This window comes from Petaurus breviceps, unplaced genomic scaffold (genome assembly GCF_028583685.1).
Source record: "Petaurus breviceps papuanus isolate PSGF00001 unplaced genomic scaffold, PetGlider_PUasm1.0 90825, whole genome shotgun sequence".
Taxonomy (NCBI): Eukaryota; Metazoa; Chordata; class Mammalia; order Diprotodontia; family Petauridae; genus Petaurus; species Petaurus breviceps.
The window spans coordinates 6,715,263-6,732,344 of NW_027187353.1; the positions used below are offsets into that span (position 1 = coordinate 6,715,263).

The 17,082-nt window shown below is 39.5% G+C and overlaps 1 protein-coding gene across 2 annotated transcripts in view; it reads right to left on the reverse strand.

The window, feature by feature from the left end:
- Positions 1-17,082, reverse strand: part of NEO1 (neogenin 1) — a 279,673-nt gene that overhangs the window by 62,642 nt on the left and 199,949 nt on the right. For both annotated transcript variants that reach the window (XM_069071219.1, XM_069071217.1), the window contains exons 12-13: positions 13,761-13,810; positions 12,307-12,451 (exon numbers count right to left, since the gene is read on the reverse strand). In XM_069071219.1, the coding sequence (XP_068927320.1) occupies positions 12,307-12,451; positions 13,761-13,810 (195 nt within the window). The remainder of the gene's footprint in view (positions 1-12,306; positions 12,452-13,760; positions 13,811-17,082) is intronic.

Here is a 17,082-nt window from a genome sequence, read left to right on the forward strand (position 1 = left end):
TACATCAAGCACTGGGAATACAAATGCAACAGTAAAGATGGTCCCTGTCCTCTAGGAGCTCACCCTCTATTAGAGGTAGTAGGAAGAGGTTACAAATGTGAGGAGTGTAGTGATCAGGGAAGCACACTTTGGTCCAATATGTTATTTGGACAGCGAGTGGGGCCATATGAGGGTATCTAACACTATAGGACATGCCTGGAAGGTATATTTATAGGCACAAGGGTAGCATTTGCTTGCTCGTGGTCCCATGAAGAGAGTTGTGGAGGAAAGAGAAGGTGTGGCTGGGGAGTAGGGATGGAAGTGAAGCACGGCTGGGATCTACTTGAAATAGTGGACCCAGTGAAACTGTCAGCAATGAGGATGGGCTGGGGTGGCCCCAGCCAAAGCTCCAGAGAGAAAAGGGGTAAAACCTCTAGGGCACAGTTTCTGTTCCAGCAGCAAAGCAGTTGGTGATAAGATGGCTTCTCCTGGCTTCCTGGAGAAAAATCGTGTCTCATTAAGGCTCATAAATACCTAGATGAGATATTTACTTCATGGTATCAAGATTCCCTAGTCTGCTTAGCCAACATTATTCATGTTCTACCGCTTACTAAGGAAAGTCTTCTGAGGACTCAAGCATTCTCCATGTTCTTCTTCCTGGGCTTGGTGGACATTTCTGTGACCACCCTCTAGTGGTCAATAACCGTCTTTCCTTTTAGTCACCCCCTGTGGATGCTCCTCAGATTCTCTTTCAGCTTTCAGCTTGGCTCCCCTGGTACAGAGGTCCTTGCATAGCCTTCCTATATGTCCCTACTCTCCAGCATTCTGACACAGATTTGGATTCTTATCTGTTTTCTGGGTGTATTTCTACTTCTTTGGTTTCCTCTTAAAGCATTTATTTCATTCTTTCAAGGAACAACTCATTCTTTCTGACAATCTGGAAAGTAAAGCAGCATTTCTTCTACTCCTCCAGCTGAAACCAATTATGTGTCCTGGATTCAGGCACTCACCAATTGGCTCTGGAAGACACACAATCTACCTTGTTGCACAGATCACTGCAATAGCCTTTGGTATTGCTACCTCACATTTCTTCTCTCCACTCCATCTTTCACACTGCTGTCAAAGTGATATTCCTAAAGCAAAGATCTGACCATGTCATTTCTCTGCAGAAAAAAAAACTCCATGGTGTCCTATTACCTTTAGATCAAGTACAAACTCCCCTGCATGGCATTCCTGTCTTGTTAAACTGGTTTGACTGCTTTTCTTTACCTCTAAGACCATCTCCCCTACTTGGAATGCACTCTCTCCCCATCTCTGCCTCTGAATTCCCTTCAAAACGTAGCTCAAGCACACTTTCTCCAGACATTGGCCTTTCCTGCCTCCCCACCCCAAGCCCCTAGCTTTCTGGTATTAGTCCTGCGGTCCACCGAACTCCTGGATAGGGACCTTCTCTACCAATGCATATCACTATTAATTTTACAAAGTGGTCTGGGCCCTGACAAGCTCCATGTCTTACCCAGGGGCCCTCAGCATGTCAGATTCAGATACCAAGGTCAGCCTTCTATCCATGAGGTTATGTCTGGTTGCATTCTTCATTCCCTATTTTTGCTGTCTGTACTTCTATGTGGGAGAAACCTCCTACAAGGCTTCCTGAGGGCAGAAACAATTTCTGCCTTGTTTCTATAGCCAACAGTCTGGCACATAAGTACTCAATCAATGCTAATGCTTGCTAATTATTTCTCATTAACCTCCTTACAGGCTAAAATGACCTGTTTCTCCCATCTGTTCACTGGCCTCTGAACTACTAAGGAGGCTTTCTGTAGGAAGGTTCCTTGGCTACGCTGTCCCAGGTTTCGTCATTTTTCAGGTCCTACTTCTCTGCTACTATCAAATCTGCTGGTGCCCTAAAAAATCTGCTGAAAAAATTAAAATTTCCAGGTACTTTTTATCTGTTCCTTTCTCTTTGCTAGATGTTGGCTGCTCTTACCCTGACTCCTCAATCTTCTGGCCCTGTCCCTCCAGGCTTTTTTAAATTTTATTTATTTATTTACTTTCAGTTTATAACATTCAGTTCCACAATCCCTTGAGTTTCAAATTTTCTTCCCCTACCTCTCTAACCCTCCTCTCCCCCCAATGGTGGCATGCAATCAAATGTAAGATCTACAAATACCTTCACATCAAATATTAGTCAGGTTGTAAAGAAGGATTATGACCAATGGAGTGAACAATGAGAAAGAAGAAACAAAACAAAACAAGAAAAAGACAGAGAACAAGTAGTTTGCTTCAATCTGCATTCAGACTCTAGTTCTTTCTCTGGATGTGGCTCTCTCTTTCCATCATGAGTCCTTTGGAGTTTTCTTGTAACCTTGTATTGCTGAGAGGAGGCCAGTCTATCAAAATTAGTTGTCACACATACGTTGCTTCTGTAATTATGTACAAATTTCTCCTGGTTCTGCTCTTCTCACTCAACATCAGTTTAAATAAGTCTCTCCAGATTGTTACGAACTCTGTCTGCTCCTCATTTCTTTTTTTTTTTTTGCCTTTTTGGAGGGCAATTGGGGTTAAGTCACTTGCCCAAGGTTACACGGCTAGTTATTTTTTTGGTGGGTGTCAAGTGTCTGAGACCAGAACTGAACTCGGGTCCTCCCAACTCTGGGGATGGTGCTCTTACTCACTGCGCCACCTAGCCGCCCAGCTCCTCATTTCTTATAACACAATAGTCTTCCATTATATTCATATACCACAACTTGTTCAGCCATTCCCCAATTGATAGGCATCCCCTTAATTTCCACTTCCTTGCCACCACAAAAAGAGCTGCTATAAATAATTTTGTACAAATGGGTCCTTTTCTCACTTCTATGATCTCTTTGGGATAAAACCCTAGAAGTGGTATTGCTGAGTCAAAGGGTATACACTTATTTATAGCCCTTTGGTCATACTACCACATTGCTCTCCAGAATGGTTGGATCAGTTCACAACTCCACCAGCATGATTTTGGTATACAGTGTTAGATATTCATCTATGCCCAGTTTCTGCCATACCATATTCCAGTTTTCCCAGCAGTTTTTATCAAATAGTGAGTTCTTATTCCCAAAACTGGGGTCTTCAGGTTTATCAAACAGTAGTTTATTAGTCATTGACTGTTGAGTCTCTTGTACCCATTCTATTCCATTTATCCACTACTCTATTCCTCAGTCAGTACCAAGTTGTTTTGATGGATGACCTCTGCTTTATAATACAATTAAAATCTGGTATGGCTAGGCCACCTTCCCTAGCATTTCTTTTCATTAATTCCTTTGATATTTTGGACCTTTTGTTCTTCCAAATGAATTTTGTTACTATTTTTTCTAGCTCTATAATTTTTTGGTAGACTGATTTGTATGGCACAAAATATGTAATTTAATTTAGTTAAAATTGTCGTTTTTATTATACTAGCTCAACCTAGCCATGAGCAACTGATGTTTTTCCAATTAGTTAGATCTGACTTTATTTGTGTGAAAAGTGTTTTATAATTGTGTTCATATAGGTCCTGGGTTTGTTTTGGCAGGTAGATTCCCAAATATTTTATAACGTCTACAGTAACTTTAAATGGAATTTTTCTTTCTATCTCTTGCTGTTGGATTTTGTTAGAAATATACAGGAATGCCAAGGATTTATGTTGGTTTATTTTATACTCTGAAACCTTGCCAAATTTATCATCTCAAGTAGTTTTTAACTTGATTCTCTAAATATATCATCATATCATCTGCAAAGAGTGATAGCTTAGTTTCTTCTTTGACTAATTTGATTCCTTCAATTTCTTTTTCTTCTCTTATTGCTACTACTAACATTTCTAGTACCAAACTGAATAAGAGGGGTGATAGTGGACAGCCTTGTTTCACCCCTGATCTTACTGGAAACGCTTCTAGCTTATCCCCATTACATATAATATTTGCTGATGGTTTTAGATAGATGCTACTTATTATTTTAAGGAAGAATCCATTTATTCCTATACTTTCTAGTGTTTTTAATAGGAATGGGTGTTGTACTTTGTCAAAGGCCTTTTCTACATCTATTGAAATAATCATATCGTTTCTGCTAGTTTCGTTGTTGATATGATCAATTATACCGATAGTTTTACTAATACTGAACCATCCTTGCACTCCTGGAATAAATCCTACCTGATCAAAGTATATTATTTTTGTGATAAGTTGCCACAGTCTTTTTGCTAATATTTAATTTACAATTTTTGCATCTATATTCATGAAGTCTATAATTTTCTTTCTCTGCTTTGTCTCTTCCCAAATTTAGGTATCAGTACCATATACGTGTCATAAAAAGAATTTGGTAGGACTCCTTCTTCTCCAATTTACCCAAATGGTTTGTAAAGTATTGGAATCAATTGTTCTTTAAATGTTTGATAGAATTCACTAGTAAATCCATCTGGCCCTGAAGATTGTTTCTTAGGGAGTTCATTTATGGCTTGTTCAATTTCTTTTTCTGAGATGGGGTTATTTAAGTAAATTTACTTCCTCTTCAGTTAATCCGGGCAACTTATACTTTTATAAATATTCATCCATTGCGCTAAGATTGTCAAATTTATGTGCATACAACTGGGCAAAATAATTCCTAATTATTGTTTTAATTTCCCCTTCTTTGGAGGTAGATTTACCCTTTTCATTTTTAATACTCATAATTTGGTTTTCTTCTTTCTTTTTTTTTTAATCATACTGAGTAAAGGTCTATCAATTTTATTTTATTTTTTCATAAAACTAGCCTTTAGTTTTATTTTCTAATTCAACAGTTTTCTTAATTTCAATTTTATTAATCTTGCCTTTGGTTTTCATTATTTCTAGTTTGGTATTTTTGGGGATTTTCAATTTGTTCTTTTTCTAGCTTTTTCAGTTGCATGCCCAATTTATTGACCTCCATTTTCTCTATTTTATTCATGTATGCATTCAGAGATATAAAACTTCCCCTAAGAACTGCCTTTGCTGCATCCCACAAGTTTTGGTATGTTGTCTCATTTTTGTCATTCTCTTGAATGAAGTTACTGATTGATTCTATAAATTCTTGTTTGACCCACTCATTTTTTTTTTAAAGCAATTGGGGTTAAGTAACTTGCTCAAGGTTACATGGCCAGTTATTTCTGGGTATGGTGCTAAGTATCAGAGCCCGGATTTGATCCCAGGTCATCCCGACTCTGGGGCTGGTGCTCTTACTGATCCACCTGGCTGCCCCTAAGCAATCGGGGTTAAGTAACTTGCTCAAGGTTACACGGCCAGGTGTTTCTGGGTGGGTTCTAAGTGTCTGAGCCCAGATTCGATCCCAGGTCATCCTGACTCTGGGGCCGGTGCTCTTACTCGCTGTGCTACCTGGCCGCCCTGACCCACTCCTTTTTTAGGATTAAATTATTTAGTTTCCAATTAGTTTTTAGTCTATTTTTCCATGGCCCTTTATTACATATAATTTTTATTGCATCACTATCTGAGAAGGATGCATTTAACATATCTGCCTTTCTGCACTGAATTTTGAGGTTTTTATGCCCTAGTACATGGTCAATTTTTGTGTATGTGTCATGTACCACTGAGAAGAAGGTATATTCCTTTTTACCCCTATTCAATTTTCTCCAGAGGTCTATCATATCTATCTCTCTAAAAGTCTATTTACCTCCTTAACTTCTTTCTTGTTTATTCTGAGGTTGGATTTATCAAGTTCAGAGAGGGGGAGATTGAGGTCCCCCACTAGAATAGTTTTGCTATCTATTTCTTCTTCTAATTCCCTTAACTTCTCCTCTAGGAATCTGGATGCCATACTGCTTGGCGCATATATATTTAATAATGATATTGCTTCATTCTTGATGGTGCCTTTTAGCAAGATATAGATTCCTTCCTTATCTTTTAAAATTATATCAATTTTTGTTTTTGCTTTATCTGAGCTAAGGATTGCTATCCCTGCTTTTTTTTACTTTAGCTGAAGCATAATATATTCTACTCCAGCCTTTTACCTTTACCCTGTGCGTATCCCCCTGTTTCAAATGTGCTTCTTATAGACAGCATATTGTAGGATTATGGTTTTTAGTCCATTTTGCTATCCCCCATTTTATGGCAGAGTTCATCCCATTCGCATTCACAGTTATGATTACTATCTATGTCTTTCCTGCCATCCTATTTCCTCCCCTGTTTATGCTTTTATTTCTCCTTTCCCCTCCTTAAGAATTTCCCTTTTGACCACTGCCTCCCCCAGTATCCCCCCCCATGCACCCCTCTCCTTTTATCTACCCTTCCCCCTTACTACTTCTTCCCTCCCTTCTAACAGCACACCCCTTTTTTCCCCCTTTCCCCTCCTACTGCCTGTAGGGAACAATAGATTTTTATACTTAATGAAGTATGTTATTCCCTCCTTGTACCCAAACCAATGAGGGTAAATTTCATACAGTGCTTCTCTCCCTCTCTCCTTTCCCTCTACTATGAGTTTTTGTGTCTTTTCACTAGAATCCTAAATTTAACTGATTATGTTAATCCCTCCTTGAACCAAAACCAATGAGAGTTAAAGTTCATATAATGTTTATCTCACTCCCTTTTCCCCCTCTACTATAGTATGTTTTTATGCCTCTTTGTGTGGCATAATTTACCCTTTCCTACCTCCTCCTTTCGTTTTCTCCCATTACAATCCCTTTGTACCCCTTAATAAGGTTTTTTATTATCAGATTAGTTAATTTATACCCACACCCTCTATCTATGTATATCCCTTTTAAATGTCATGATAATTATACAATTCTCAATATTGATAGGTATTAGCTTACCATATAGGGATGTAAATAGTTTGCTCTTATTGAATCACAAGTTAAGTGCATGTGTGTGTGTGTGTGTGTGTGTGTGTGTGTGTGTGTGTGTGTGTTTTCCTTGTTTACCTTTCTATGTCTCTCTTGAGTCTTGTATTTGGAGATCAAATTTTCCATTGAACCCTGGTTTTTTCATCAGGAAGGTCTAGAAGTCCCTTATTTAATTGAATGACCATCTCCTTGCCTGAAAGATTATGCTCAGTTTTGCTGGATAGTTGATCCCTCGTTGCAGTACAAGCTTTTTGCCTTACAAAATATCATATTCCGATGCCCCTTTTGATCTTTTTTTTTTTTTTTGCTTTTTGGAGGTTAAGTGACTTGCCCAAGGTCACATGTTAGTTTTGTGTTAAGTGTCTGAGGCCGGATCCAAACCCAGGTCTTCCTGACTCCAGGGCTAGTGCTCTATTCACTGCGCCACCTAGCCACCCTGCCCGGATCTTTTAATGTAGAAGTTGCTAGGTCCTGTGTGATCCTGACTATAGTTCCACAATATCTGAATCATTTCTTTCTGGCTGCTTGCAGTATTTTCTCCTTGACCTGATAATTCTGGAATTTGGCTACAAGATTTCTTGGAGTTTTCAATTTGGGATCTCTTTCAGGAGATTTCCAGTGAATTCTTTTGATAACTATTTTACCCTCTGGTTGTAGGACGTTAGGACAGTTTCCTTTGATAATTTTTTAGAGGATGTTGTCCAAGCTGTTTTTTTCATTATGGCTTTCCAGTAGACTAATAATTCTTAGACTATCTCTCCTGTATCTGTTCTACAGATTACTTCTTTTTCCAATGAGATATCCCACATTTTTAAATTTTTCAATCTTTTATGTTTTGTTTGATTGATTCTTGATGTGTCATACAGTCATTAGCTTCGACTTGATTGATTCTAATTTTTAGTGAATTATTTTCCTAGTTTTTTTAAGCTCATTTTCCATATGTTGAGATTTCATTTTTAGGGAGGTATTTTCTCCAGTTAGATTTTGAACCTCCTATCCCAGTTCATAAATTCTACTTTTTAAAGGATTCTCTTCAGTGGGATTTTTTTTCCACTTTGGCCAATGTAATTTTAAAAGAATTGGTCAATGTATCTTCTACCTCTCTAATTTGGCTTTTAAAATCTTTCTTGAGCTCTTTCAAGAATGTTTTTTTGGGCTTGAGACCAGTTCATATTTCCTTCTGTGATCTCAGGTGTGGATATAGAGTGGATGGTGTCTCCTGAAAGTGATTCTTCTCATTCACAATTATATGATTTAATCATCTTTGGTCTTCCCTTTCCAAGCTGTTTCTGGCCCATTGTGATTGCCTTTTTGCTGGCTTTTAAAGTGGAATTCTGTTTCTGGGGTACAGAAGGCTCTGCCATGCTTCTCAAGCTGGGAATTAGGGGCCTGGTTGTTGACTTCGTGTGCTGGAACTTCTGGGTGTCTAGACTGAGGCCAAGGCCAGGACTCTCAGTGTGTCCCCTGGGTTACCCTGAGGTTCACAGAATAAGATGAAGGAGAGGGGTGGTCTGGCCACTTCAGGTTTCTGGCTCTATGCTCAGGCAGGCTCAGCAGCTGGTGGCCTGCAGTGCTAGTGTATATAGATTTCCTTGATTGTGCTAAGGCACACCTAGGCTTCTGTTGTTAGGGCTTGCTGGCTCCACCTCCCTGGGCTTTAGGATCTCCTGCTGGTCAGCTGAGATGGGGCTTGTTGGGATGCCTCTGCCCTTCACTTCAGGCTGGGCACAGCCTCAGTCACACCCTTCCTCTAGGACTCCCAAGCCTGCTGCTACTTCCACTGTTTCAGGATTTCACACTGGGGCAATAGTCTCTGGGTTTCAGAGTCAGGGAGGGGGATTAGAGCAGCTAAGGTTTACTCTGCCATCTTGGCTCCTGGAAGTTCAGGTAGGTAATTTTTAAACATTTAGGCCATGGGCTGATAGTCCCAGGAGAAGCTGCTGCAGCTACTGGGCCCAGCACTTTCTCTTACCCAGCTCTGACAGATCCTCTGTCCTGTGGTGAGACATCTGTGAATTGCCCTTGCTATGGGAGAATCCATTGGCCAGGGCTCGCTTTCGCTCCACTGTGGTCTGGTGTCTGGTTCATGCTGGTGCAGCCCCTATGAGCTCTGCACTCCCCTTGTCCAGTCCTATGCTGGGCACTTTCCTGGACTGGGAATCTGCCATGCTCTGTCTCCCAGTGGATTCTGTCACCCTAAAATCTGTTCAGATTCACTTTGTAGAGGTCACTGATGGAATTTATGGAGGAGTTCAGGTTAAGTTCCTGCTTTCACTCTGCCATGTTGGCTCCACCCCCTCTGGGCTTTTAAAGCAGGCTTTTCTGCTATTTGTCAAGGTACAGACTAAAATGCAATTAGCTCCTGTAAATACCATGATGCAAACAGCGTACCCAATTGCCACTTTTAAGTTCTTTTAAGAAATACAAACTTTTGGGGTGGCCAGGTGGCTCAGCGAGTAAAAGCACTGGCTCCAGTGTCAGGATGACCTGGAGATCGAATCCCGGGCTCAGATACTCAGTACCACACCCAGAAATAACTGGCTGTGTAACCTTGAGCAAGTTACTTAACCCCGATTGCTTTAAAAAAAAAAATACAAACTTTTATCCACTTTTATTTCTTCCTTTCTCCTTATTCATCCTTTTTGAGCTTGCATTTTGTCTTTCTGTCACCCATTTCTTCTCATACAGACCGTCCCAGGACTTTTAGGATTTAACCTTTTCACTCTCATCTGTTTCTATAATATAAACTTTTATATTTTTACATTGTGAAATCATACTTTTATAATGGATATAGCTGTGGATTTTTGTTTTTAAAATTAATTCCTTAAAGTATAAAGAAATTTCTGCTTGTATTAAGGTAAACAAATAGGACCTAAAAGAATCAGATATTACTTTATATTTCAGCTTTACTTTTTTAAAATAAATTCATCTACATTTTTCACTGAACCCTTCTCTTCCATAGTCCTTCCAGAAAGACATCACATATAATAATGAACAAAAAAAAAGAGAGAAAAGAAAGAAAAAAAATGTTTTACATATAAAAAAGTCTGATGTTCTATTTAGTATTCCACACCAGTTGTTCTTAAGTTCTGTGAAAAAGCCTGGGGAAGTGTCTACATTTTTTTTTGCATCATTCAGATTCTACAGTTTTGTTGTTCTTTTTGTTTGCATTGTTGTAGTCATAGTGTATATTGTTTTCCTGAGACAGATGCTTCATTTCTGCATCTGTTCCCAGAAGCCTCTACCATGTTATTCATGTTATTTCTTACAGTATGGTAACACTCATAAATTCCACAATTTTTCTAGCCATTCCACAATCAATGGGCATCTTTATTTCCAATGATTTGCTACTACAAAAAGTATTGCTATAAAAATTTTGTGGCATATACAGCCTTTCTAGCAGTGGAACCTTGGGATCACAAGGCACAGACATTTTAGTCACTTTCTTGGCATAATTCTAAATTCAGCAGTTTCTTTTAAAAAGAAATTCCCATCTAACTCCATCTTATAAAGATTATATCTATATTTTTAGGACACATATGTCTTTAGTTTCTTAGGACTTCTTAGTCCTTACATCTAATTTATTCCTCATATTTTTAATTATTCTACTGACTGCCATTCAATATTAAAGCTTTGAAAATGGAAGTCTTAACTATGTGAGTAGGAGAGTTTAAGCTTAATTCACTTAAGACAGTGATCCCAAGCATTATCTGTGTGCTGTCTTTGATTATCAAAACCTTGGCATATAGCTGTAGGAGTCATACCTACTACAACTTGGGTCAATATACTGAAACCTCCCCACTAGCACAGTGAATCATATTACAGAAAAAAAGTTTTATTAAAAGGAAGAAAATATAACAGAACTCCTTGAGTGAGTGATAATGAGCACTAATGATGTAGATACATGTCCAGAGTCCCTTAAGGGGCCACAAAACAGGGCTCCTTTGGCAGAGGACCTTCCACCTCAGGTAGCACGGTCTAGGTCAAGGGCTCCTTGCTGGGAGAAGGAGAAGTTGGTCTTTTTGCTTCTTCTTTCTCTCCAACTTGCTGGTACCCCGTCTGGTATTTCAGCTCCCCAGAACAGCCAGATGCTCAGGCCAGGTGGAGAGTCTTGAGTGATCTCTTGATTTCCTTTGTCATGTGTGCACGTACGAAGTGAACAAAACCTCTAGGCTGCCACCTCTCTCCTGGCTGACCCCGCCTGTGCTCAGAAGACTGTCTCCTCTCCACACTCCACAGGTACACACTCCTCTTTTCCTAGTTATTCATTTGGAAGAGGGGAGGAGAAGACATCCTAGCCTTCACCACGCCACATGTGGCGAACTTGTAAGGGCTTTGATGTGAACATTTCCTGACTGTGGGAGAGGTGCCCGGGGACATTTCCACTATCCTGGGCAATTAGCTGAAGCCATGCTAACATGGCTGACTCAAAGAAGCCCCAAGGAGCTAGCTTAGAAATGGGTGAGAAGGGACAGAAGAGAGAGCAGGGTCCAAAGAGAAAAAAATAGTAATTGAGCTTAGGTTTGCTGAGGCAGACAGGTTGGGGGGTGGTTCTTCAGAAGCAAAATAATGGGGTGGGGTCAGAGAAATTAGGTTATATTTCACCTAGTGGGAAAAGGAGCTAGTTAGCCCAGTGCAACTTGTACTTTATATTAAAGTGGATTACATTTTTTTTCCTCTTTAATTGTTAGGAAAAGCCTTTTTAAAAACCCAAATAAATTTTGAGTAAACTAAAGGAAAAGTAAAGAACACGTGTGTGTGTGTGTGTGTGTGTGTGTGTATGTATGTATATAGCACATGGCATGGTCTGTTGGCAGAGAAAGATGTAATAGAAGCTACAACCCAGAACTGGGGTACCAGTGACTTAAAACTGTATCAGAACCATCATGACTGAGGTTAAAAATCCTCATTTCTACCAGATTTCTCATAATACAGAGGCTTTGACACTTTGTTGCCCTTTCAGTTACATTTGCTCGTGAAATGCTTAAAGACTTTGTAAATCATCTTCTGACATAAAAGGCAACAATTTTAAAGAGCTTATCTATAAAGAAAATTTCCACTTATTTTGTGTATTTGTAGGGTCCACAATTAATGAGGTATTTAAAAAAAACACTGTATTTGACTGAACATATACAGCTCAAGTCTGTTCCTGTTACTCAAGGAATATTTGATAAAGAAATTTCTTTGCTTGTACAGAACAACTATATATGAATCATTCCTCCCCATTTTACAATCATTTACTCTTAAGTAAGAATTCTTACTCAACAAGCTAAAGAATCCAAAGGAAGATGAGTCATGATGATAAAATATAGAATGCCAATATAGCTGGTAAAATAAGAATTCTTTCCGAATTTTCCTTTTGTTTGAACTATTAAAAGAGTACTGTCAAATAATTTTGAAAGGGCAAAAGTAAATAGAATCATGTAAACTATTTGCATAAGTCAATTAACACAATTATACATTCAGAAACTATTACATTTTCCTTCTTGTTTCCAAAATGCTAAGTAGTTTACCCTCAATTAACTGGAACAGCTGTGTTCCTCCAACGCTCTCCATAACATCACTCTTTCGGGAAGATTTCCGGTAGCGAATCTTGTAGCCAGTAATTTGCCCATTTTGTGTGCCTGCTGGAGGGGGCTGCCAGTGAATCACAATACTCTGGAGAAGATAAGATTGTGGAGAAAAGTTGAGACAAATCAGAGGCCTAAAACTAACATTCCTAATAACTGTTGCATATGAGGGGTTTAGGAAGAATTTCACAATGTTCCAGTTAATGCTCAAAAATAAATCAAAAGCTGAGATTATATACATAAAGACCTTACATTTATATGGCACTTAATGGTTATAAACTCTCTAAGAACAGGGATTGTTTCGTTCTTTGTATTTGTGTTCTCAGTGCCTAGCACAGAGCATTCCCTTAACCCATCTGATTCTTACACTGACGCTATGGGGTGGGCAGAATAGTCATCCCCATTTTATAGATAAAGGAATTGAAGTTTAGAGTTTGACTTGTCCATGGTCACATGGCAAGTAAGTGGTGAAGCCAGCACTGACCTGAAGTCTTCAGAGACTAAATTCAGGTTTCTTAACTGCAAATTACACCATGCTTAAATTATACCTTATATGTATGTATTTTTTGGACCAAATCTGTATTTTTATTGGATTAGAGGACTCTCACCCAGGAAGGGAACTCCCTGCATCTGCACAGATATGTAGCTACTCCACACCTTACAGTCTTACAGAGCTTCCTGGACTTGAGAGTGCCTTCCCCAGAGTCACCCTATAAATATATGTCTGAACAAGGACAACACATGTCTCTTCTGACTCTGCCAGAGGCCCTAGGCTCATAAATTAGTTAAGTCAGCATGTCCCTAGGTTGTGGCAATTGAAGACACCATAGTTCACTTCTACAGGCTTTTCCTTCCTTTTTTTTTTTTTTCTGAAGAGCCACTCCTTTTAAGAATTATAACAGCTCCTGTTCCATTTCCTCACACCAACCCTGTGACATACACAGTTTACAATGATCATCTTGGTTTTCCAAAAAAGCAAACTGAAGCTTGGGCAGCTTGCCCTAGGTCACCCAGGTGATAAGTGGGAGAGATGGGCCAGGCTAAGGGCTCTTCCTGCTGGCCTCCTCATGCTGCTTTTGGTCAGTCTAGCAAAGGCCCAGGGAGGCCAGAGGGCAGAGATCTTGGGCCAAGCTCCCTGAGAACGGTGGGTAACTCAGGGCAAGCTGAGCTGCAGTTCTCAGCCTCATCCCTCTCACAGCAGGCCCTGCTTAGCTCTTGTGTGCTGTTCTCTGATAATACTTTACAAGCATCATGTAACTAAGACCACACTAAAGAAGAGATGATCACGGTACAGTAATCATATCCTGGAAGTGTCCCACCAAAACTTCTTTCTAGGCAATCCCCAGAGGCTTAGAGAAAGACCAGTGGAAATGGAAAGTCTGGCATACATATTTTACCTTGGAATTTCTCACTTCTAAGGACAGGTTCTGAGGAGCAGCACTGGGGACTAAAATGTGAAATAAAAAGGAAAAGGTTAGATCTCCAATCACCCCCCAGGACACCTGTTTCACTATGCTTTCTATACAGACACGTTTATCAAGAGCCCTTTGGTTGCCAGGTGGCTCTTTAGTTCCTAACTGTCTGACAAACATCAGGATGTCCCTAAGTTGGTCAGTGTTGTCTCCTTTAAGGAAGGCATTTAGAAGGCTGCATATTTAGGCTAAGCAGTGCTGCCACCACTCAAAAATATTTTTGAAATTCTTTGGAAACTAGCACTTTTTGGCTTGTCCTCAGTGCTGACAAATCTTTATCTTTTGAGAATGGTTTTAATTTTTGTAAACAATCAAGGATCACTCAGGACCACACCTAGAGAATGAAATGATGTATTAAGCCAGAGAATATGGTTTTTCTGATCAAAAAACATTTGTGACAACAAAATGATGCAATCAATTTTTGGATATTACAGAAGTGATATGTGGACTCTAAAGAATGTTCCCAAAGGACTTTCAGAAATGTTTTCAACCCTGGCATGGCCAATGCTCATTAGATAAAAATGGAGGGAGGCCTCCCAAGGTCCTAGAAAGAGTAATGGATGAGAAGCCTGACCCAGGCCTGCTACAAATCAGCTGTGTAATGGGGGAAAAGAAATCACTTCTCTGTTCCCAGTTTCTTTTCATCTGTAAAATGATTCTGTTATGTTCATTAAAGAGTCTCACTATTTTATATTTATACGGTATAGGTCACTATCTTCTCGAAAACAATGGACACAACTGATCTTCTGCCCTGACATAATGACTATAAGAACCATCTGAACAGTCCAACAGTCCTGACTCTTTTCCTCTTTCATTCAACCTTAACACTCCATCCCTCTCACTAATGCGATCAGTGCTAAGGCTTACAATGTGAAATTTCATTTATTTCTCTATTTGTGACTTTGGATCTTGTCATCAAAGCACCAGTGAAAGAAAGTCCTGCATAATTGTCAGTGTGTCTACTGTGTACTTATTTTCGATCATAGTTACTGTCCATATTTCTGACTTCTAAGTCACTGACATTGCTCATGTCCAGTGATCTTTGTGAACTCTCCTAGGACTCAGCACCTTCTGGGCCCTTTCACTCTTTATTCTCCATCTGTACTGGGCACATGTAATAATGCTAACACCTATCTGTCATTTATATAAAACTGAAATGATGCCTTGCTCTCCTGGTCTCTACTATCTTTGCTCTGGGCTCTCTTCCCTCCTTTCATGGTCTGGATCCAAAGCTTGACCAATTTAACTATTTTATCAGCTTTCCTTGAATCCATTGTGCCTCTCCTGACACCAGTCATACCTTGCCAGACTCCAAAGAGGTTATCCCAACATAGGCCTTGTCTCTTCCTGTTCTCATAGTGCTTCACACAATGACAAATGGCTTTCTTCTACATTTCTGCTACCTAATCTCTATGGGGCCCTGTCAGACAACTGGCAATCTTTTATTCTTCCCTGGTTGACTCTGTAAGCACTCACTGAATAATTATTACAAACCATCTCCTTTCTCCAAACCTTCTCTATCACTTCTGTAATTCTCAATAAAGGATCTCATCTGCTACTAGGTCTCTCTTCTCCCCTATTTCATACTCTTAAATGTCTTTATATCTTTCCCCATTCTGTCCTTCTTTCCCCTGACAAGTCCAACTCCTTCACTTGTGCTTTTAATCCTAATCCATCATCTCCTTCAGTGCTTGCTCCCTTGATTATTCCCTCTCTTCCTTAAATCTTCATTCTTTCCTTACCTACCTACTGGTTCCATCCCATTAACACAAACATACTCAGTTCTACCCATAGTTAAAAACCATAGTTAAAGCTATAACCTCCTTTCATTTCTGCCTTTCAAAGTCAAACATTTACTAAGGGTCCTCTTTGTGTCCACTTCCTCAGCTCCTCCTCATTTTTAATCCCCTGGAATTTGGCCTTGGTTCATACCACACGTTTTATACAGTTCTGCCCAAGTTTACCAATTATCTCAACCATCTTACTTGAACTCTCCAAAGCTTCTGAAGTTGTTTCTACCCCCTTTCCTTGCTTCTGCGATGCCCCTCTCTTGGCTTTTCTCCTATCTGTCTGATGGCTGCTTCATTACCTTGCTCCCATCCACTAAAGATGGGAATCCCTTACGTTCTGCCAGGGCCCTCCCAATTTATCTTTTCATATTCTCTCCCATCATCATCATCTCATCCAATACCAAACTAGGCTGATGATTCTAAAATGTACAGCATACTATGAAGAATATGACAGAAATATATCTCTAATTTTTCTTTTGCATTAGAGTCCTGCATTACCAACTACCTAAAGGACAGCTCTAATTGGATGCCCCAAGAACTTATCAAAGCTCAGCATATCCAAAATGGAATTGGTTATACAGAGTTTCTGAAAAGCCTTAGTACAATTTTAAGCTTTAATAACTTGAGAAACATCAAGTACTACAAACTTGCAATAACTATCATGTGAAAGTTTATTTACTTTTATTTTGGGTTTGTGGATTGAAAAATATTTTTTAAATTTCAACACGACAGAGCAACTTATCATTGTGTACTGTATGTGTAGCAGTTTCTGAATGGCACTTTCTCAATCCATGAGGTAGATCAGTATTGATGGTCCTCTCACTTGGCCACCTTGGTCTCTGATCTATCTCCATTAGATTTTTTCTTGTGTGGTCATGTCCAAACTGTTGTGTATTTATCCTAATCTCATTCTTTGTATTAAAAAGGCAATCCATGAGTCAACCTTACTCTCAGTGGATTTGGATCAAGGAGGAAATAACATACATACTCAATTGGGTATATTACACTACGGGAAAGTAGGGGAGAAGGGGATAAGAAGTGGGGATGATAGAAAGGAGGGCAGAATGGGGAGAGGGTAGTTAGAAACAAACACTTTTGAAAAGGGACAGGATCAAAGGAGAAAATAGAATAAATGGGGGATGGGACAGGATGGAGGGAAACATAGTCTTTCACAATATAACTACTATGGAAATATTTTGCATAACTACACACGTATAACCTATATTGAATTGCTTGTCTTCCCAGTGGGGGTGGGTGAGGAGGGGAGAAAGGGAGAAGGGAGAGAATCCGGAACTCAAAGTTTTAAAAACAAATGTTAAAAAAAATTGTTTTTATGTGCAATGGGGAAATAAGACATACAGGCACTGGGGTATAGAAATCCATCTTGCAGGGGCAGGTAGGTGGCACAGTGAATAGAGTGCTGGCCCTGGAGTCAGGAGGACCTGAGTTCAAATCTG